At 47.0% G+C, this 23,735-nt stretch overlaps 1 protein-coding gene across 1 annotated transcript in view; it reads right to left on the bottom strand.

Annotated features, from left to right (window-relative positions):
* Positions 1 to 18,904, bottom strand: part of Cyct (Cyclin T) — a 35,605-nt gene extending 16,701 nt beyond the window's left edge. The window contains 2 exon segments of the mRNA XM_077674363.1: positions 179 to 260; positions 18,722 to 18,904. Coding sequence (XP_077530489.1) covers positions 179 to 260; positions 18,722 to 18,867 — 228 coding nt within the window. The 5' untranslated portion in view covers positions 18,868 to 18,904.
* Between the last annotated feature and the right edge of the window lie 4,831 nt (positions 18,905 to 23,735).

Raw genomic sequence — 23,735 nt, 5'->3', positions numbered from 1 at the left:
TGTCACAGTTCCAATTACACTGTCCCCAACATAGGTGGCGCCCCACGGGCAATAAGACTGAGGGCTGGGCAGACCATTTTCTTCTGGCTCGACAGGAAACTTGGCAAACCCTTCACACCGGCCGTGCTCTGAGCAGCTTGTGCAGGAGAAGATAACGAGGGAGGGGGGGAGTACTTACGTTTCTGTGGAACTTGGTGAAGGAGTGGTAGTAGTAGAATCGATGCATGTAGACAATGGCAGTGTTGATGCAAAGCTGCGTTCTGAGACGGCCCAGTCAAGGAGCCAACAAGGGGGGCAGCACACAGACAGACACACAAAAAGAGCACAAAACGCACCACTCTCCCAAACATGCGACTAAATACGCATGAAAACAAGAACAAAAATGATGAGAAAACCTCGTGCATATTCATTCTAGGTTCACAAACATGCCTCATTTGATTCATCAGTGTCATTAAGTGGGCCTAAATGAATGGTTGATTGACTGATTGTTGGGTTTAATGCACCGACGCTACACAGGCGATGAGGCACACCGTAGTAGAGGGCTTCTGATCAATTTTGACCATCTGGGCATCTTTAACATCTGCCGAAATCTCCAACACACGGGTGTTCTTGCTTTTCGCCTCCGTCAAAAAAGCAGCCACCATGGCCAGGAATCGAACCCGCATCCTTGGGCTCGGCCGCACAACGCCATAGCCACTGAGCCCCCGCAGCGGGTCCAAATGAATCGCCCTTGTCCTCTCTGACATGTGTGCATCACTCAGCATACATTCCTGTTTTTGGACCTCTTTTTGTTCTTGTTTTGCACTCCACTGCAGAGCAATCTTAAACGCAAGCATTTCACACTGTGCAGTTTCGCTTCCTCCTCCTCTGCACAGTTTTTATTGCCAGGCAATAGATGAGACACGCGCGCAAGAATTTTCAACATCGTTTCGTCCACAGGGTCACACAGCAGGGAAAAAATGTGCGCGTGGCTGCAGTGGTGCTGCCCCTGCACTGCTGGCGATGTTGCTAAGAGGACACCCAGACAAAGCCTGCCTCTGCCGATGTGTCTGGGTACCAAGACACCTGCCAACGCTTGCACGCATTGTAAAATGGAATGTGTGCAGCCAGTCTAGGGCGGAAAAAGAAGGGATGGGAACGACGTCGACGAAAGGCTGGTTCTGGTGGACCACTAAAGGAGAGGCAGGCAGCCACCACTGCCGCTAACGCGAGCAAACGTGACTAACAAGATGGTTGGAATGCAAAGCATGGTTGCCACGGTGTACGGTGTACGAGGGACACGCGAGAAATGCACCGTGGTGGGCTTCAGAAGCAAAGCATGTGAAACCAGGCCAAGACAAGTTCACGGGGAGGGGGGGCAAGATGCACCCACATTCTTTCTTAATGGTCCACCAATGCATCTTCAAGAATATCAACAGATCTTAGTCTGGCCGGAAAAAGTATTTTTCTCTCTCTCTCTCTCTCTCTCTCTCTCTCTCTCTCAAATAATTTTTTTTCTAGTCCTATCGCTCTCTCCTCATTTCACGTTTCCTCACTCACTGTTGCCGACTAGAGAGGCCATGCAAAACACACTGCGCAAGGGTGGAAAAAGCTGAGATCACCAGTCATTTCTTTTTTTTGCTGTAGTAAAGTGCACAACACACTTGTCTATGCCAACAGCCATAGAGTTTCACACAAATAACTAGAGGGGAAACTGGCGCTGGTGTCAACGCAAACATGGCAGTGGCGCTTACGCTTCAATGGGAATGATGGGTAGTTCTAGAACCCGATTGCGTGGGATCGAAACGGATTACGGCTGCGCAAATAGTGTTTTTTGACAAAAAAAGCTATTATTGCCCGGTCCTCCGTTTACAAATTACATAGCGAACAAGAAAGTTAGTGATGAAAAATTAGTTTCGTACGAAATAAAAAGGAGCGTTTAAATAAAAAGCAGACGTGGAGTCGAGGAGGTTTGGGGAGCAGGTTTGCCATTTGCCGCCAACTGCAGCAGGACACGGACTTCTTTAATAACTACTTATAAAAGTTTTGGCGCTGGTGGTTTGTAATAGTAAGAGAAGTTTTGTGCTCGTAAGAAAAAAACCGATTACCTTTGGAGAAGTTATTCTTGCCTGAATTAGTGACATTCATCAAGCTGCGTTCCTATCAGCCGCCGGTGCTTCTGTTCTACGCCATAGGAGCTGGCGTTCGCACAAAAGTTGTGGCTGTTCCAAGCGATTCGCAACCGTCGTCAGCTTTGACAATACATCGCTCTGCCGAATGAGCAGCGCCGCAACTCCTAATTCGCAGACAACTTCGCCGCACAGAGCGCCGTCATTTGTGTTTCCGTGCTCGCTGTGCGGCAATGAATTGATAACCCACCCAGTTCGCAACGCTGGTTATGAAACATTCCACTCAGGGCGGCATCAGTGTACGCGAGGCATGCAGTTCAAGGAGAAACGTATTTTTGATCGCTTCTTCCAACACCCCGCATATGCAAATGCGTTCATGTAAATTCAAAACGAAAACGAAACTGCCTGCAATCCATAGCAACTTCCACAAGCCATCGAGCGCCAATCCGAATCCAGAACTACCCATCATGCCCATTGAGGTGTACGATCGCAGCGCCAGATTCCTCTCTAGTTGTTATTGTACGAAACTCTATGCCAACGGCGAGTTCAAGATTAACCAGTTACCTCTGAGAACAGCGGACACCAACTTTTTACAAATACGTTGAGGAGAAAGGTTAAGAAGACTCCAAAATGCTGCAGTTTTCTCCGAATACTTTTCTGGCAAGGCAAATTAAGGCTGGAAGTGCAAAAGCTGTGTTATAGACAAGTGCATTGCCCTCTACAACTGTGACTGCTCATTCTCCCCCTCTCTATGCTTGTGCTGCATTATCACTCATCCTCCCTCATTTATTCCCTCTTGCTTCAGAGCACAAGCACAAGCTCAAACCCGTTTGGAAATTTCCTGCGGCCAACCCTCCTAGCGCTAGTGCACTATTTTTGATTGAAATTACTACCACGTTAGCAAATACTGGCGCCCTGAAATCATCAACACCCAAGTGCAGAGAAGCAGATACCCGTGCAGAGGTTTAGTGGCACACGCTTTACTTCCCCTTTTTCATTTTGTTCTTTACCGGGGTAGTCGAATGAAGTTATCCAACATCCACAGCCGAGATTTCAGTCTGGAATTGCCTGGCTAGTCATTAGGCTCAAAATTAGCGCGGCCTTAAGTTAAGCTTAACAGGGGCGATCACACATACCCGCAAAAGCGTCAGCTTTAGAAGATTAGTCTGAACGTTGCTTTCCAAGGCCCAACGACATCAACAGGTGCCCACAGCTTAACAAACAATAAGCTTGACACTGCTTGGCACATCAATAAGCTCCACACAAAGGATGCATAATATTAAGCCGAACAAAGGCAGCAGCATACACTTGAGAGGTGTATTGGACAACACTTTCTCCAGGGTTTGTCATTACGTCCGAGTTCCAAAACTCAAACAATGTTGCCAAAGTAGCACTTTTTCGTTGCTACAAAGCATACATGATGCTAGTGTTGTCCAAATTACCTTCCCAGCTTGCATTGGCCCTAAACTTATTTTATTCATTGATGAAGCCTTCCGACTGGCTAGAATGATCAGGTTGATTAGCCCGTTTGTACAGTGTTGTCCAATACACCTCTGAGGGTATGTGCTCCCCTGGGTATGTAACACAGGCTTCAGGGTATGTACAGATTGTTGTGGCCGAACCTTTGAGTGCTTTCATGCTATTTGTGATTGACTGATTGACCGAACTCGTTGACTTACTGAAATGATCAAGCTGGTCATCCTTTTATAAAGCATTGTCCATTAACCCCTCTGCAGGTACGCGCTACTTTGTGGCCATGTAACACTGCACGAGGTTTCAGGGTGCTCGCACCGGTTTGTTCGGTCAACTCTCAACTCACTGGCCGACCGAAACGACTGAGCCGGTCAGGAGTTTCATAGTGCTGTCAAACACGCCTCTATGGACATTTAATTTAACACTGTGCTAAGCTTCAGAGTATGTTGAGAGATTTCTTCAATTGACCCTCCTAGTGATTCCACATTACTTTTGATTGAAATCACTGCGTGGTTGTTTGACTTAACTTGCTGTCTAAAACGATTGAGTTGATCTGGTGTTAATATTACCGTAGAGTTTCATACAATAACAACGAGAGGAATCTGGAGCTGCGATCGTACACCTCAATGGGCATGATGGGTAGTTCTGGATTCGGATTGGCGCTCGATGGCTTGTGGAACTTGCTATGGATTGCAGGCAGTTTCGTTTTCGTTTTGGACTTACATGAACGCATTTGCCTATGCGGGGTGTTGGAAGAAGCGATCAAAAATACGTTTCTCCTTGAACTACACGCCTCGCGCGCACTGATGCCGCCCTGAGTGGAATGTTTTATAAACAGAGTTGCGAATTGGGTGGCTTATCAATTCATTGCCGGCACAGCGAGTACGAAAACACAAATGACGGCGCTCTGTGCGGCGAAGTTGTCTGCGAATTAGGAGTTGCGGCGCTGCTCATGCGGCAAAGCGATGCATTGTCGAAGCTGAAGACGGTTGCAAATCACTTGGAACAGCCACAACTTCCGTGCGAACGCCGGCTCCTACCATCTATAAACGTTGGCTCCTACGGCGTAGAACAGCAGCATCAGCAGCTGATAGGAACGCAGCTTGATGAATGTCGCTAATTCAGGCAAGAATAACTTCTCCAAAGCTAATCGGTTTATTTTTTTTATGAGCACAACTTTTCTCTTCCTATTACAAACCATCAGCGACGAAACTTTTACAAGTAGTTTTTAAAGAAGTCTGAGTTCTGCTGTAGTTGGCGGAAAATGGCAAACCTGCTCCACAAAACTCCTCGACTTCGCGTCTGCTGTTCATTTAAACGCGCGGTTTTATTTCGTACAAAACCAGTTTTTGGTCACTAACTTTCTTGTTTGTCATGTAATTTACAAACGGAGAACCAGGCAATGAGAGCTCTTTTGTCAAAAAACACCATTTGCGCAGCCAGAGGCCCGTTTTGATCCTACACAATCCGGTTCCAGAACTACCCATCATTCCCATTGAAGCGTAAGCGCCGCTGCCATGCTCGCGTTGACGCCAGCGCCAGTTTCCCCTCTAGTTATTTGTATGAAACTCTATGCATATTACAAAGCACTGTCCAATGTGCGACACTGTGCGAAGCTTGTGGTTGACCCTCACAGTACCTGCTCATTAATACCAAAGGGGACGGGAGAAAGGGTTTCGTGGTTGATTCTACCCTCTGAAAAAATGCAGGGATTCTTGTAAAGGATCCAGTGTTTACCCAGTCAGAAATGCGGCTACATTCATGTAATTTTTAAGAGTGCCTGGCCCATGAGATCCAATACCAGTGTCCAGAGGGAGAGGGTATCGAGGACCATTACAGCTGGGCTGCACTGTAAGGGGGGTTTCAACAAACAGTGACAAGGGCCCTCAAGCCATTACGAGTTCTCCCGGCATTAATTCCATCCAAGATCGACAGGGTGTCGTGATCATTCACCTGACAAGCTTCCTAAAAGATTTAAAGCCTTTCCACTCAATGTGAAATGACGATGATTGTAGTGTTTAACACGCCGACACAGCGCAGGCGATGAGGCACGCCGTAGTGGAGGGCTCCGGATTAATTTTGACCACCTGGGGATCTTTAACGTGCGCCGAAATCTCGTACACACGGGCGTTTTTGCTTTTCGCCTCCATCGGAAAGCGGCCTCCGCGGCCGGGAATCGAACCCGCGAACTCGTGCTCAGCAGCACAACGCCATAGCCACTGAGCCTCCGCGGCGGGTCCACTCAATCTGAAAGCTGTCGGAAGTGCAGAGCAGTGATTCCCCATAATGGGCTGTAGCGCCGTTATCCACTCACTGCTACCACCCAACACAATTCAAATTTCCTGCCTTTGCAGTGCTCGCGCGCACGGGCCTGAAACTGCGCCAGCGGCAGTTCTGTTATTTTTGTGCTTGCTTTTCCTCCCGCACATGCCGGCATTGCACTGCAACTTTTTTCCGCTTGCTATCGTAAAACCCGACCCAATGAGCGTTCCTAACTAAATGAATGCGGACGCTGCTGGTTCATTACATATATTTTGCCGCAAATGTACCTGCAGTTTTCTTTGCGCTAAACCACATGACAAGTGCCAGCGTTTCACGAGCTTCGAACGCTAATGCCTAAACCACTTGGCTTTCGAAGCCGCTGAGTTACGCCGCGACGACAGCCGCTACGGCGGAACGCCCTTGGGTCCAGCGAGCGAGCTACGACGACAAGGCGACAACACAAGGTGCCTTCAGTCGCTCCGCCCTGGTGGCCCGTGCTGAATATAACTGCTGGTGGCAACCTGGGATGGCCAAACTTGCCCATGAATGTTGTCTTCGTTAACTGCCAAATGGATACTGCGCGCAGATACAGGCTGTGTTCGTAAGCCAAGTGACAGGGAGTTATCTCTCCATACCTCCACAGAGCAGATCTTGGACCACAATGGAAGCTTGGAGGTACAGGAACAAGCCCCGAAAGTGGAACTGGAGGGGCGTGTGACAGGCGTCAAGGAAAACCGAACGGCAAGGCCACTCCGTGCCAACAGAAAAAGTGCATTTGAATACAAGCCCTTCAGGGTATTGCCATAATTGGCACATGTGCATCTAAGGCCGCATAGAGCACAGTGGACCTCTACTCGGTTGTCTGAGGATGTTACTACAATGCCAAAGAATTTCTTCAGCCTGTGTGTGAGAAGTGCCAGGGTGTGAAGTCCAACACAGCCAATGTGTGCCCTGTCAACATTACTTTGTCAGCTCTAACTGAATCCTTTCCAAGTCATTCCAATGCCCAAAGGAGTAAGAAACTGCCTTTATTGCCTTCAGAAACCTTTCTTGGAGCCAGGCTGGCTTCAGGTAATGCAAAGTCATTGGCGAGACCAGCCTCGGAAAAGGAATGAAACACTGCCTTGTTTAGAAATGCAGCAGATTTTATTTGGGTCCAAGCAAATTTTCTAGACACTGGTAGTTGCCACGCCCAAATTGTGCAAAACCAGGTGCATCAACTCTCACTAGCATACACCTTGAATGTGACCTTCACGAGGTGTTTCTTACTCTGATCCCAATATTGCTACATTTGTTGATAGTAAACAGAATTCCCTGCCCTGCAACAGTAGCATGCACAGCCAAGCCTGGTAGATGTCTCCACTAAAGGATTCTTTGCAGTAATTTTAGCTTGGAGGAGCTACACTTCAAAGAGGAAACCAACAAGTGTACAGGTTTTTTTTAACACATTTATTGAAGAATATTAGCGGAGGAAGGCCAGCGGCCAAGTGGGTTAAGGTAGGGGGAGGGTAGTGGGTTGCGAACTCTTGACTGTTCAATCTTCATAGATGTGGTGTCGTCGATCTCATTACACCGCTCGTTCAAGGCCACTCTTAAACAAGAACAAGGCTCTTATAAGAAGTCTGTAACTAAAGTGCGGGCCTGGCGGTCACATGTTGGCTAGGATTGAGGTTCGATATTAGGTGATACAGCAGTTCCAAACAAGGTGGTGAAGGTCAGCTTGTGTGGAGGCTTGACAGTAAGGACATCTTGGTGAAGGATGACAAGAGGACCATTTGCCAAGTACCTTAGGAGTGTAGGCTGCATTAGCGACATCCTTACTCAAGGGGCCATAAAGACAAGAAACAACTTGGTTTTATTTAAATGGTTTGGCGTTTCACAATACCCTGGGTGCTTACCTGGCAGCAAACGGTGCTTTATTTACTCAGAAAATTCAAAATAAAGAAAAAAATTTCAAATCTCCCACTGCACCACAAGTTTAGTGACATCAACTGTGATAGACGAAGGTAACCCCAGAAGGATAGTTATTGCGATGCCCTGCAATCCAACAGAAACCGGAACTGAGCTAACGAATGGTTACCATCGGCCTTCCTAGGTGGTGCAACGATGCCTGTCGGGCCACCGCTCCTGTGCTCTGTTTGCATCTGATCTGACCTATTCTTGCCATACTTTGTTACAGCTCACAGTAAATAGAGAGTTTTAGCAGTCCGTCCGTTCCGTCGTGTGCGGAGTTACCGGGTTGACCGGGACCCGTCTGGGCACTTGTGCATTTGTCGCGGTAGGGGGATTAGTTCCACCGGCCTGCCTTCGCCATGTACGCACCTCCTCGCCCTTCCGCGCCGCGGGCGGGTCCCGGTCAACAACGTAAGCAACAGAACGGACGGACTGCTAAAACTCCCTATTGTTTCGCGAAACGTTGCATATGGCTCCACAGGCATGTTCCAGTTGGCCGGTGTCGTGCCAGAAAATCTACTGTGTGATGCCAGGCTACTGCAGCGAAGGCAGGTGGTAGTTCCTAATGCAGTGCGGATGTCAAGGGGGTTTGTTTGAAACTTCCACTGTTTACCCCACCATTCTTGTTGCCATGAAAAGAATATGTACTAAATTTATACAAGCTTCTGATCTAAATTTATTTGCATTTGATTCTGTCGGCTTGGGCTTCCCAGAAGTGGGCCTTAATGAGTCAGACGAGAGAAAGTAAATGGTGAGTAACCTGCCTGCTGCATTCCCATTACACAGTTTATCTGAGTGAAGTTTCCTTCAAATGTGGCATGAGCGTTGCTACAACAAGGTAGTCTTTCAAATGAAACAAACATCTTTTGCCTTCCTATTCACTTTGTCTTTGTATTCTCTGCATTTTGTCTTTGTGGTCCCTTTAACAAGGATTTTGTCTTGGTAACGTTGCTTCTTCGTTTTCTTGTAGTGGATGGTAAGCAGGGCTGGGAGAGGCGTGGGAGGATTCGCTTTCACGCGAATCGGTGGGGGGGACGCGCTTTGAACTACAATGAGCTCCACCATGAGCAGCCAGGTTCCCAATGCAGGCCTCCTGGTGTCTCGGTACCCACTAAATACAAACTGTTGCACTGTCAAGTCACAGCAATTCAGTAAAGAGCGATGATCTGGTCGGAGGGAGGAAGATTTTTAGAATTCTTGAATGACTTCCACGGGATCTGCGACGATACAAATGTTCAAATAACCGGTTGAGAGAGATAACTAATGAAGTTCCGGTGAACATGATGGCTTTATAATTCAGCTTATCAAGAGGTAGAACAGTCAGAAATCACGGATAATTTCCAGATAGAGGTGGTCACTACTGAGCCATGATAGTCTCCTGTTATGTTAGATCATAACAGTATGACAGTATGTATGATCATGAACAGTATCATCACAACAGATAATAACATCAGTATAAATACTGATCAGTATAAATACATCTCACCAGGAAAACGATATATAAATGGCTTTCTTGGAGGAACTGAGTGCAAAATAATGAGTTACACCTTGCTACCGTTTTCAAGAGGCATTGGAGATTACTTCCATTTGGACCCATGGTGCTATGATGATACTGTAAGCAAAATTGCACATTAGTGGACGTCTTCAGATGGACGCTTTAAAGTGCTCCCACCTAAAGCGCGCCACACTGCTGACAGCCCGGCATTCGTGACCCAAGTTTCCCGACGTGCCTAAGACAACAAAATGACCAATGCCAGCTCTGCCTGGACCCCTGCTTGCCGGCATATTAGTCTCTAGACTGGCACAGGGAACCGAACCCAAAACAAACCTCAACATTCACGTATTGCGATTCCTCCTCGAATTCTCCAGCAAAGGGGGAACTCTACAAAACAAGCCCCCAGAGCAGCAACAAAGTTCCCATTTCTGTGACAACAGCAGACTTAGAGACGGCAAGATGCAAAGTAAGAGCCCTAGAGTCACTCAATGCAAAAATGAAAACATTGCTAAGGGATGTTAATTTCTTATGTCTGCTACAGAAGACAGTGGTCGCACAATGCTGGAATTTCATGTGACCACGAAGAGATCTATGCATAACTCTTCCATAGCTCTGAAGGACGTTTTCATGAACAAGATATCACAAATATTGGAAAGTTTTCACACCTCGTCTACACGACATCAGCAGCGACATCATTTGGAGAATACCAAAAACAGACTAATACCAGTGCCACACGTACACAAAAAATGACATTAAGTGTTTAAGGCCTTAAGATAACAAATGTCCTTAATTGGGCGGGCCGTGCTACACGCGAAAACGCAAAGGCATTAAATGTGTTAGGCGTGACGATGATCATGACCGAAAAGAGAAATTCACTCATATTTTAGAAGTCTTCAATGTAGAGAAAAACGCCTTAGAAGTGTTAAAGCTACTTCTTGCGAAAGAAACTTTTATGAGAAATAGTGTTTTCTTAAAAATTGTGGCAGCCGTTTCTAAAAGTGGCTTCAGCATGCCGTCGCCGGCCAGCGGTAGCCAAATCCGAAAAATTCAACACGAAGAGTAACGCGTTGTTCTTACTTTTGCCTTTGTTCTAGTGAACTTCATCTTCTTCAAAACTTCGCTACCAATTGTGCACAAAAAATCGTCATTTTTCGAAGTTTAGCTACATTTCCGCGTCAACACTCTGGTGCTTCATTTGGTGCTCATCGCGTTCGAGAGTAGGCAGATTTAAGGTGTTCGCGAAGGTAAATGAGTTGTGCAAAACTCCTTAAACCAAAATGACATTAAAGCGAATGGCATTAGATTTTTGTGTGTAGCAGCGAATTAATGGCATTAAAAGTTAAGGCATTAAGCACTTAACTCTTTCGTTACCACGCCTATTCAAATCGATCACCGGTGATCGATGATTTATATTGCCTATTTCGACATGTTGTCGTTTCTCGTACACCTAATGCGGCCAGTGGTTAGTCTAGGCACTGCCCTTTTAGAATCAGTTAAAAATTTCCCGCTCAGGCGACATTAAGATTTTTGACGTTTCTTGCGAGGGGAGGTGCGTGTGTTTTTGAGGAAGGGGGCGTGGCCGCTGCACTTGACAAAAACACATGCCGCTAGTGGTTAGGCTACATTACCATAATTTTTTTTTTTGTCAAAAGGCTCCTGGCAAGTCAAGTACCAAATAATGTTGCCAGCTTTGTAATCCGACAGCGTTGAGAGGTGATAATTACTTGAAAATGACACCAGCTATTCACTAGTGATCTTTGGTTCGGAGAAAGGATAGCTTTATTCTACCAAATCTTATTTCTGATGGTCCCTCGCATGTCTAGCAAGTGTGCCTGGCATTTTCAGCCAGTTTCCAACAGTTTCGGTTTCGTTTTTGCGTTGCGAAATTCATATTTGGCGCTACTACGCAGTTACCCAACTACAAGCTCATTTGCCATGGCGCCTCCGTCGCCCACTACTGTGCCTCGAAACAGGCGTGCCGCTCGTGCTTCCACTTAACCCACGCCTTACTTCTGTGATTACAGCTTCAGGTGAAAGTCAAAAGATAACACCGAGTCGGCGGATATCAGTTCAGACGAGGAGAACGCTACCAATCGGCCTTGAACACCGCCAGCTGCTCACCGGCCAGTTTCAGTTTTGTCCGAGGGTATTTCCGGAAGTCTAGTGTTGCTTCTTAGTAGAGCTGTCTATTCTGACAAAGTCTCCAACAGCCTTGTAATTGTTTCTTTTCAAAATTGTTAGGTGGCGCTGCAACGTAGTAGGCTTGCAATGCTGAACTCTCTTCATAGCACGACGGCGCCTTGGTGAAAGCTTCCTGGGCACGATTCTAGCGCATCGTACCTTATTCCTGCTAGCAGGGCTACCAGAGCGAGTCAGAACATGATAATAAACAGCAAATTAAAGTTCTGACTGATAAGCGATGATCAGAAAATCAACACGCATCCACCACAGAGTTTGGTTTTCAACTCCAAACGGATTTTTTCGCATAGCTTGCTTGCCTTCAATATTGTGTTGGTCATAATCATTGACAAAGTGTTTATAAATCACGTGAAGGCTAATTGGGGTCTTTAATGATGTCAAACCACCAGATTTCTTCTAGAGAACCATCCAAAATAGCAATATTTGAAATAGAGGTTGGGCTTCATCGCAAGGCACGGGCACCACGCGTGCTAACATTTTCTTTTATATCTGACAAATTGTACCGTGCAACGCAATCTTTTTTCTAGGACGGGTTTTTGAAATGTTTACCTACAAAATGTATATTCTAAATTTTTTCTACTAGTGGTGGTATATTATACACCAGGATGTCTAGCAAATTGCCTAATTCAATTTCCCTGACTTTTCCAGGTTTTCCATGACCATTTTAGTTGAAATTCCCTGACCAATACAACACGCGCCATTCTGTGAAATGGTCCGTGAAGCATATAAAAAGCGTAGAGAAAACACATTCTACCATATGGACAAACACATTTGTTGCAAGTGCCTTAATTCTCAAAATGCCCTTTGATTACTTTCAGTTTGTTCAGTTTGAGGTTTGCTTGCCTTCAGTTACGGCTTCAGAGTTTATTTCATCTTGCGGGATAGAAGCTTCAAGTTGCGCTTCAGCAAGCACCTTTTTCTTTTTTTCTTGATTGTCCTGGCTTGAGATGCAACGTGAACCGCATGGTGCGTTGCGCGTGCGATTTTTTGACGCCTGCGTCGACGATTCGCGCGCGCGGCAGCTTCTGCCTCGCTCAGAAAATGACGCGCGTCGCGCGCGGCAGTGGGAGGAGCCTGACGACTTGCGCCAATGGGGAGCCGCGCGCCTCATGGCAGCAGTTTCGAAGCTCTCGAGGCAGCCGGCTGGCTCTGCCAGACATGTTAAAAGGCTTACACCCCCCCGGGCAGGTATTGCATGGGCCCTTTCGGTAGCGGCGTGGATGATGTTTTATTGTACAGTTTTCGCCCACATTGTAAGCTCCTTTACCTCACAAGCAACTTCGTGCGTGCCTTGTGCGGCATTTTAGAGAGCGCTTAGAAGCGGTCGCTCGAGCTCCCGTCACCACTTCGCGGTCGAACCCGCCGCCATGTTGCCGCCGCCGGCAGCACCACGCGCAGCGTGCGGGTAGTTCCGCGGCACGGAGGCCGCGGCAGCGTCAGCGCGCCTGTGACGTGCGCAGCGCGTTTTCGCGGGCAGAAAACACCCTATGCGGTTCACTGGGTTCGCGCTAAACCATGTTCCTTTTTGATTATGTAATTCTGGCTCCTGATGTCATAAGGAAGTTCTTTCAAGACCAGCTCCCAAAAAGCGCTGCTTTTTAAAATTCGCTGAAAAAAAAAAAAAAAAAAAAAGCCCGCTTTGCGTGCGATTTGGGCACCACCTTGACTCTGCCGCAAATGCACCAAGCAACGTAAGCCAGCTGCGTGAACCGCACGGCGAGTTTCTGCACGCGATTCGTGCGCGGTATTTTCACCGCCGCGTCTACGATTTCGTGCCTGCGGTGGCTCCTTTTCTGCACAAGCAAGTGCGTTTGTGCCTTGAGTAGCATTTTAAAGAGGGGTTAGAAGCGGCCGTTGGAGCTACCGCACTACTCCACGGCCGGTGCTGCCGCCATGTTGCCACCGCCTACCGCTCCGCTCGGCACGCACCGTGCGGGTGGCTTCGCGGCGGCGTCAGCGCGCCTCAGCGTACGCGCCGCGTTTTCCCTTGCAAAAAAAAATCAGAAAACTTTTCATGCGGTTCACGCTTTTGTCGCGCGCGAACGTGTTGCGTTCGGTAACTTCTTGGGGCCTCCAACACTGGCTTCCCCTATTCTAAAACTTTGTGGGCAGGCCCCAAAGTGGTTTTCCCTGACTGGTAGTACTACTTGATTCAAAAATTCCCTGACAATTCCCTGACTTTTCCCGGTGGCTCAAAATTCCCTGACTTTTCCCGGTTTTCCCGGTCGCTAGACACCCTGATACACAACTTCCTATTTTTTTATTTTCTTCGACGCCTGGACAAAAATTTTGAATTTGATAATTTTTTTCGCAATCGTTATTTATGAAAACATTATTAAAACTGGTGTCGTTGGAAAGCGCGTGGAATAATCTGCATTTTATGTCACTGCAATGTGTGCCTAACCAGTATGTATAGCACAGAAAAATGTTTTCTTAGACCCCTCAAAATTGGTCAATTTCTCGCGGTAACGAAAGAGTTAATGTCATTTTTCGTGTACGTGTGGCACGGGTATAATGAACATGTTAAATCCGCGCTAGCCTTCAAGAAGTCGAATTAAATAGAACCAGACACACCGCAACAATCCCGCAATCATGTTTCGTGGCAGTAGCTTTTGTGGGCAACCACCAATCGCACACACCCGTCGGGCAGCGCAAGGCTTTCCTTGCTATCTAGCTTAGCTGTACGCAGTTCGCACTGAAATTTGTACGATTGTTATTCTGACATGACAATCGCTCGAGTGAACCAAACTTGTATTACGTCTTTGTGGTCCCTTCAAGTGTTCGGTAAACCGAAGGGATTACAGTAAAGCACGCGATACCTGGTGTTCCACTCTGACAACACAGGGTTGATGGCATCATCTTTTCTGTTGGGTAAAGATAAAAACAAAAGTGAAGAATCAAGGTAGCAAAAAAATCGCAAAATATGCGGCTAGGTTAGCAAGCAACCCGCCGTCAAGCGTACGCCCCCGGAGAACGAACCAGAGCTTAAAGGAGCCATGAGGTGAAAATGCAAGTTGGTTTTATTCGAAACATTTCGTGTTTTATAGTACCCCCAGCGCTTGTCCGGATACAAACGGTGCTTTATTCACTGAGAAATTAAACAATTTAGGTTAAAATTTTGATTTTCCCGCTCAATCGTGCGTTTTCGTGGTCCCAAGTGACATCACTGAAACCGACCGCTCTGCAGCCTAGAGTACCTTCATTCACGCATCCGCCGTACAGGGTAGAGACACGTATACGCTGGCGCCGCCATTTTCGGTTGCTCGCTCGCCGCCGAAGCAAATCATTGTGTCAAAACCGCGCTAAAATTATCGCCGCAACGCAGTTTACTGAAGAAGTTTGAATCATATTGTCTGTTTCGCGTTGCTAGGTCTCGTGGGAAACGAAAAGAATAACGCGTTGAGCCCGTTGGCCCAATTGCGGCGGCACGGGACCGTTCAAAGCTTGTCTCCACCCTGTACAGCGGTGTTGGTTTGTTCCCGCGTTTCTTTACGTTCCGTAACCTAGATGGCGCCACCATACCGTGGCAAGCGTTTGGTTTGTTTTTGCCCGCATTTAAACCTGGCTTGTTTTTGTTCTGGGAGAAAATATTCGTTCCCTGAAACAGTGCTCGCTCGATAAATGGGGTCACGTAAGACACCGTTGCTTGCGTCAATCGGCCAGTGTCGTCTGAGACAACCCCAAGCCCCGTAGTGCTGTGCAGCGAAACCAAGCATGCTGTGCGCAGTACGAACAGCAGAACGCATCAGTACTTCTATGTTTACATGTGCTTTCGTAACTTCCACTGTTTGTCCCATCATTCTTATTGCTTTGTAAAGAATGTGCCCTAAATTTAAGTGCAAATCGCTCGTTCGTCTAGTTTGTAAGTTCTACCTAATTTGCGTCTGCTTCTGCCAGCCTCCGCCAATCGCAGAGCTTAGCTCATGTGACGACATAGGTTCTGTTGCGGGAAATGAGCTGGTGGGTCGCATGACCATTCCCGTTTTTCCTAATTATGTAGCTTATTTGAGCAAAGTTTACGTTAAAAGTGGTGTCAGTATGATTCTAACGAGACAATCTTTTGAATGAACCAAACTTGTGTTTTCTCTTCATGGCTCCTTTAAGTAAGCTCTTTTTGAACCAGGCGGGTTTCCATCTCCTATGAACATAGGTTTAGCAAATGTATTGCATGCATGCTTGAAAAAGGGGATCTCCAGGCCCGCCTCAAAAGGTGAGTCACATCTTCCAGGCTCTAAAGATGATCCATACTCTCAACAGTGACACCCCTCCCGTAACAAGGCTCTTCGCAGAACGCCAGCATTTGCAGCCAATACATGGGAACATCCGTCAATGCGTCCACGGGCTCCATGCATAACAGACTCTGCCATGTGACCAAGGGCAATTCGCCAATAACAGGGCCAGGAACAGCCACCACAAATAAGCATGCTGTCGCTGACTGGACCAGTCACCCCCCGGGGAGAGCCTAACCAGTTTTGAAACATTAGGACTCGTTACACACAGCCTCGTTTGCGGCACCGTTTTGTAAGCAATTTTTAACCGAACCAGACAGGACTTCTGTCGTGTTCACACCTAGCCCAGACCAGCATACCAAAGACCAGCGAGGCAGTCGAGCACCACGTGCTGACCTAGAGTATGGACCCACTACAATTAATGTACAGCCATGATCAAAAGTTTACGGACCAGGGAATGGGCAATTTTAGGTTATTTCTCTCCTATAGCAGCCCGACAAACTGTCGTGACCCACTACAATTCATGTACAGCCACGATCAAGTTTACGGACCAGGGAATAAGCAATTTTAGGTTATTTCTCTTCCTATAGCAGTCTGACAAACTGTCGAATGAATGCGAGATGTATAGGTACTAAACTGATGAAAACTATCGCACATAGTAACTCTGGGCTGCCATGCAGCCGAGAAATAACTCAAAATTGCTGCTTTCGTAGCCCGTGAACTTCTGCCCTTGGGTGTACATGGTCATGAAGCTCATTCGCCACCAAACACCTCAACAGTTGCACAAAGCACACAAACAAATTGAATAAGCTACAAAAGTAGAAAAAACTGCCTACTGTGTCACGGTAGCAGCACATTACCACGCAGGCTTTCACTTGATGCGTTTGCACACTGTACGCGAGAAATAACTGGCCTAGCCTGTGGCTAGATTTTAAAAAATTAGGACTTGAGCTAAATAAGAATCAGTGTGTCACAAACTTGCCTCTAGCACTTAACACACAGAGATTTTTAAGTGCTCAACAAAGGGTTGAGGGCTCAACCAGAGATTTATTAATTGGATGAGCTCTATTACAAAATTAAGCTACATGTTCCAGACATCCATTCGATGGAAATCGGGTGACAGATTTTTAAGTGCTCAACGAAGCGTTGGCATCGGGTGAGAAGCTCTATTTGAAAATCAAGCTGCACGCTCCAGACATCCAATCGACGGAAATCGGATGACAGCATTTGCTGGAAGAGGTTGTGGCACGACAATTTCCTGCACAACAGGAGTGAAAGGCCGCAAAAGTTGTTTCGAGACAAAGGCATCTAACCATGCATCTGAAGTCGGGCTTTTGAAATCCGTTTGGTAAAATGGGCCAGGAACTTTTCCTCTGACCTTACAAAGAAAGGCTAGTCAATAAAAAGCCAGTAGGTAAACCTTCCCATGTCCCGACAGTGTTTAACTTACACTCTAGTCCCGAAAGAATCGGGCATTCGAGCCACGCAGGAAGCAATCGTCAGAATCGACATTTCTACCAACAACACGACGACGGTGTTGAAGAACACGCACAACACTGCCAAAAAATTTTCAATCCTAGTGTGAATTAAGGATTAGCAATACCCTGACTTTGTGCTTACTCAGTGGAAATTGTTTCCAATGGAACCTCTTCTCTATTTCTTTGAAGCCAGAAGGGTATGCAGCAAATAAAGTCTCTCACCTAACATCCAGTAGGACGCTACATCGAACACTCTAGGCCACAGAGCAAACATTTCATTTCCACCCCCTTAGCCTGTCTTGCAGGTAAATGTATGAGTAAGCTCTCCCAGAATATTGCTAAAGCAAACGCAAAATGAAAACAATTGCTTGATTGGCAAACGTCGCACAATGTTACAATTCATCAAAGTCTTTTAGTAGAAACAATGTGACAGCCGACGTAGCAACGGCCCTTGGCACTTCAATGACAAAGCAACTATTTCAAAGTAGCCAATGCTAGCAGGGGCGCTGTAATAGGTAGCCTCCTGTTCCTGTAATTCCCAAACTGCGAGCCCAGTGCAACAAAATTAACCCAAAATTAGAGCATTCCGCTTCTTTCGCTACTAGGGAAAGTTTTTCAACCAACCTCGGCGCTCAGCTTCAACGGATCGCCGCCGGCCGCACGCAAACCGTATGAATGAATTGCCCAAAACCGACCGGCGTGCTAGCTTAAACGTAGGTAAATATCTAATAGCCTCAGACTTAATTCGGTTCAATCCAGTGACCGAGATAACGCGGAGAAGCAAGCGTGCAAGAAACGTCACTGCAGATTGCACGATGCGTGCGCAACGACACATAGTACACACACGCTCAGAAAAAAAAAAAAAAAAAATGGCAGCAGCGCGGTCGCAATAACGTGATCCATAGTACACTGCCCTTGTGATCAAAACATTTACTAACGCCTCCATCGCCACGTGCGTTTACCTAAACACCGCAAACACATTTTTTCGTTGTTTTTTCTTTACTGCGATCGCAACGAAGGCCACGGAACTTTCCGGCAGCCGTGCGTGCTACAAAACAACAAAATGACCGGAGTGCAATGGCTCACGTGCTTGGGAGATGCGTAGTAGAACCAGGCGACTTGAGGCCTCGCCGAGAAACAAACTTTAACGGCGGACGCCACACATTGCACAACACTGCGAAGCGCACATTCCTTAAAGCGCCACTGCGTCGAACGGACAGCCCAGAGGCCGTGAAAAGCAGCGAACAAGACAACGGGGAAGCATCGCGGCGTTATCTGCGCTGCAAAGCTGGAGACCTTGGCGCTTCGGCGGGGCGCAGAACAGCACAGGGATTTCTTCACCAGCGCCAGCCACTCACTAACCACTGCGTGGGCAGCGTACAATGATGACCAGGGCACTTGGCGTTGCCGAAAAAAGGCACGGTTTCACGGCGAAAACGGGCACGGTGCGATTGAAAAGGCAGCAGAAGCGCTAAGCCTAACCATGTAAGCTGCGTACGACACCCTCACCGGGCTCAAGGATACACTTGCAGGCGTTGTCCCATATCCTGGATCAAATTGGCAGCTTGCTGTCGGTACGAGAGCTCCTTGTCCGCGTCCAAACCACATTTTCGGCTCGGGGTGCAGGCCAATTGTTCTTTGGTAAAATACCATCGTTCTCCCGCCGCCATTGACCCTGCATCGACCACGGAATCACTGTCAGTCCCGCATCAACGAAATATCGGTAAAGTTATCCAACAACAATTATGGTTGCGTATAAAAACTTAATCTTTTTTATTACGATGTTTTTTAATGTTATAAAGGGCAAACGCCGACAAAATGAATAATTTCTCGCGTTATTTACACTTTTGGCGTAAAGGTGGCATCATGGTGGCCGAGTGGCGCAAAATTTTAACGTTGTTCAGAGCGATGAATGACTCATAGCGTTGTTTGTTTTGAGCACGGAGGAAAGAAATGGCTTTGAGGGTAGAAGTGCTTGTAATGGATGCGCGGGGAAAAAATCTTCGGATAAAACAACTCAAAACATAACCTCGAACATAACTCTCCTTTGCTGCAACTTTGCGCTGGTATAACCACAAAAATAAAATCCCGAGTGAGACCAAGAGGCGCAACCGCACGGCGACGATATGTGATGTAGGGCAAAGCTAAAGGGATAGTATCCGATAGGTGGTTTTCAGTGCGGTCTAATGTTTGGCGCATACACAAGTCTCGCATAAGACCTCAGTCACAGAAACATCCACACGTGGCGGCTGAAAGAAAGGTCGTCTACCAGTACTCAATGCGTTCTCAACAAAATCTCCGTCACGAGGTATCGGCAGAGTTTGCATTTTTTTTAAAATTCGCCTCGAAAGTAGGGACTCTCACTGTGACGCATAACAGTTGAGTAACTCACCTTCATCAGGAAACCGAGTCCAATCTACGTGTGGGCCGGATCCGGCTCCTTTCGGTCAGGGTGTCTCCTTTCATTAGTCAAGTGTTGTCCTGACCTTAGTTCCACTCATTACAGGCTAATTACACACTGCATACATATGTATAACTAATGCTTTAATATAATGAATTAATGTAAAACACCTACAGCTTATCATTAAAATTTAGAGGAAGCAATAGGCGTTATACATGGTAGGCAGTTTTTTAAATGCAGAGCATTTGTATAACTCACGATGTCACCCGTGCGTCGGCGTCCGCAGCAGCCAGCCTTCCCCTACACTATAAAAAGAAATAACAGTTACCGGCGCCTGGTTTCGATCCCACGACCCTGCGGGCGGAACGCAAGGTACATGGTGCTCTACCCACTGCGCCACAAAGCCGACATAGAATGAAAGGCTACGAACGCGCCTTATATCCTTGACTCATTCAAACTACGTCAAGAAGCTGCTGATACAACGCATTCACTACCTGTGGGTGGAATGCGAGGTACATGGTGCTCTTCCCACTGCGCCACAAAACCGACACAGAATCAAAGGCTACGAACGCGCCTTATATCCTTGATTCATTCAAACTACGCCGTCAGCGGCGTGCGTTGGTGACTCAGCGGCGTGCTAGCTGCGTGGTGTATGCGTGATAGCACCAACCCCCCAAACACTAAACGTTAACGCAATACACCCACCCCCTATGCGACACATTTACTCGAGTCCCCCTCGCAGGGAGATGGGCCCATTTTTTTTTTTTTAACTGTCAAATACTGCCCCACCCTGGCGCCCGGTACTATCCAGTATGGATGTGTCAACAAACCCCCACCCACGTACAAGCAGTAGGTGGCACAGCTGACCAGCTTCAACTTCTCCTCCCAGCATAGCGTGGTGGAGAGGGCTCGGGTAGACAGCGTAGGCAAGGGTATCAGACATTAGCACCTGACTCACCTAAATGAAGTTTACTCCTCGTTCCTGGTCCTCCTGTCATGCTTACCACAATTTAAAACATCTTTCGTGGGTGACATGGTTTAACAGCATGAATAGAGAACGGTCTGTCCTTCATTTGCACTGCTTCATGATACCAACTAGTCCAGTTGGTGGTGTTAATAATCATGCAATTGTACCAGTTGAATACACTTCTTTATCTACGCTGCTTCGTTATTTCGAACATGTAGAGTCATATAGAAATGAAATGCGAACACGAAAATATGAAGCAAAACACGTACGATCAAATAATAAGGATAGTGGAGATAACCTAGCGGACCGCTAGTGGTATATTTGAAAGGACACATTTCCGAACATTGTTAGTGTAATACAGCCACAAGACTGACTTGCATGGAAAGAAATCGCGCTATTTGTGTGTTCTGGTTCATATTCTAGTGTTTGCCTTTCATTTGTCTATGAATGTACAAACTAGACCCTTAATTGGTGTTAATACAACAATGCCAGTCGAATAAAACTTTGAAAATGACACAATTTCTATGGCATTTGGGACCAATTTGATTTTGGGGACCACTTCAATTACCAGTTGTGGATGTTACTGAGGGGTGCCAAGAATGAACTCCTGTATTCACTTTTTTTTTTTTTCAATCACTGGCATGATGCCTTTGTCCAGGAAGGGTACCTGGTACCAGGAAGGTTACCAGGAAGGGTACCAGAAAGGGGCCATGCTAGTAAAATACAAGTTTAGTTTTATTTGAAAGATGTCGTGTTTTATAATCCCCCCAGCGCTTGTCCGGAAGCAAACATTGCTTTATTCACTGCGAAATTAATCAATTTAGGTTAAAATTTTGATTGTCCCGCCAAATCGCATGTTTTTGTGGCGTCTGCCATGAAGTCACAGGGGCGGGTATTCAAACGAATTTTCAGTGCGTCACTAGGCTCTGCAGCCTTGCTTACCGTCAGTCCTCCCAGATGGCACTACCATAGTCAGCTGCGGACTGTTGTCCACCGTTGCTTTGTTTTTGACCGTATTTGCACATGGCTTGTTTTTGTTACGGTCGAAAGTAATCGTTTCGTGAAACATGGGGTATGCTTGACAAACAGGGCCATGTAAGACAGTGTCGCTTACGCCAATTCGCCAGTGTCGTGTAAGACAACTCCAAAGCGGCGGAGTGCTGTGCAGCTAAAACAAGCCTAGTGCACCCAGTACCAACAGCAGTGCACATCGGCACTTCTATGCTTACGTGTACTTTCGTAACTTTCATTGTTTACCTTATCATTCTTACGATTCTAAAATGAATATGCATTACATTTAAGGACAAATAGCTCGTTTGGCAACCTTATAAGCGCTGCCTAGTTTACGTTTGCTTTTGCCGGCCTCAGCCAATCGCACAGCTGGGCACGTGTGACATCATAGGTTCTGTTGCGGGAAATGAGCTAGTGGGTCGCATGGCCATTCCCTTTTTTCCTCATTATATAGCTTATTTTTGCGAAGTTTGCATTAAAAGTGGTGTCAGTATGACTCTAATGAAGTAAATCGAAAGAACTAAACTTGTGTTTTGTCTGCATGGTCCCTTTAAAACAGACTGACCATATGAAAGAAATCAGACGGTTACCCTTGGGTACCTTACAAGCCTGTAAAAAAAATTCACGGAAGCTTGCATTCACACGCAAGACTTGTATGGCTTTGCTCACACACAAGACTTGAATGGCGAAGCTGCTGTATGTGATCACTGATGGACACAAAGTTCAATTATAGCATCGTTGTGGTGTTGGGGTTGACATCGGCAGCACGGCATTTCAAGGCCAGAGTGAGATCGTCGTTTTGGTCGACGTTTTCGTACGCCACTTTGCAAGTATGACTTATCGTCTCTGGTGGATGCTTTGCACGCCGAGCCTCTCGAAGCGCGGCGTCTTCTTTGGCCGTGTGAGCTATTCGCGGCCAGGCCACGTGGAGTCAATGATCATTTACAGAAGCTTCGACATTCAAGTCGTGGCTCTTCTAGGGTACAGAGCGCATCCGCATGATGACACGAGGACGAAGGAACGAGGGGCGTCTGCCATGACGTCTCTTTCTCGTTCCGGGCAAGTGCTGCCACGATATGAACGCTGGAGTGTTTTAGGGCACAGCCCTTAGGCGGCCATCTCTGGGCTGAGCCACGTTGTCGGTGTAACCGAATGAACGATGGCAAGACCAAAAAGTGAAAGAAAAAGCGAAGGAGGGGAGTGTTGCGAACATGGGAGGGGGGGAGGTTCGTCGTGGCGGCGTGAGCCAGCACTCTCCGAAAGTGTACGAGGAGGGAAGGGGCAGTACGCTGTGCCTGCACGAGACGCTTGTCTGCGCGACACTGGCGAAAACGTGAGGGGGGCGTCCGCATGACTATGACGTGCGTTCGCTTAAGACGCAGTTCGCGGTCACTTCCCGAGACGCACTTCGCGCCGCCGATGCCGAGGTTCATCACCGCTGCCGTCGAGAGAACCCACGAGTGAGTGCTGCCTCAACACACTGCTGCTGTGGCCAAATATCACATTAGGGAGTATCGTAATCACCAGCCAATTTTTTTTGTAGCCATTCTTGGCCAATCTCCCGAAGTGGGTATGGTTAGCTTGACCAACGCGTGCACGAGCACTAGGCATTTTCTTAGTATTTTGAAGTATGGGCACCGTACACAAACAATTTGCTCAACAGCTTCACTGTTCAAAAAAGAATTCAGAGACACTTAGCAGTGCTTAAATGCCGGAATAAGTGGCACTGAAATATATTTGACGCCGCAGAATCCATTAAACTCTCTCATGCTTACTGCCAGCATATCAAGAAGGCGGGAAAGAGTTTTTACTTCTTTAATGCAAGCACTACTTACCCAGAATCGGCATTAATCACGACTGGAGTGCACCAGTTAACTCTTATTCCATCGATGGCAACATGCTCAGGTATCATGGTGGAAAACACACTCAGCTCTACCTCTAGATCCTTAGGTTCGATTCCCATACTCAAATGCAGCCAGATTTCTTTTCCAAATAACCGATTTTTACTCCAGGATTAATCCATATGCATTTTGGCACCAATTCCGCCATTTTCATACCTCGACAGCAGTGGCTATTTTGTGTACCCAAAAATGAAGTCCTCTTTTTTTCACCCAACGGCCATGATTGGGAAGAAGTCGAGGAACACAACAGGCTGGAGG

This window comes from Haemaphysalis longicornis, unplaced genomic scaffold (assembly GCF_048455015.1).
Source record: "Haemaphysalis longicornis isolate Haplotype H1 unplaced genomic scaffold, Haemaphysalis longicornis Haplotype H1 scaffold_6, whole genome shotgun sequence".
In the NCBI taxonomy this organism is placed as follows: Eukaryota; Metazoa; Arthropoda; class Arachnida; order Ixodida; family Ixodidae; genus Haemaphysalis; species Haemaphysalis longicornis.
The sequence above is the reverse complement of the archived record's forward strand: the minus strand, read 5'-3'. Positions and strand labels throughout refer to the sequence as shown.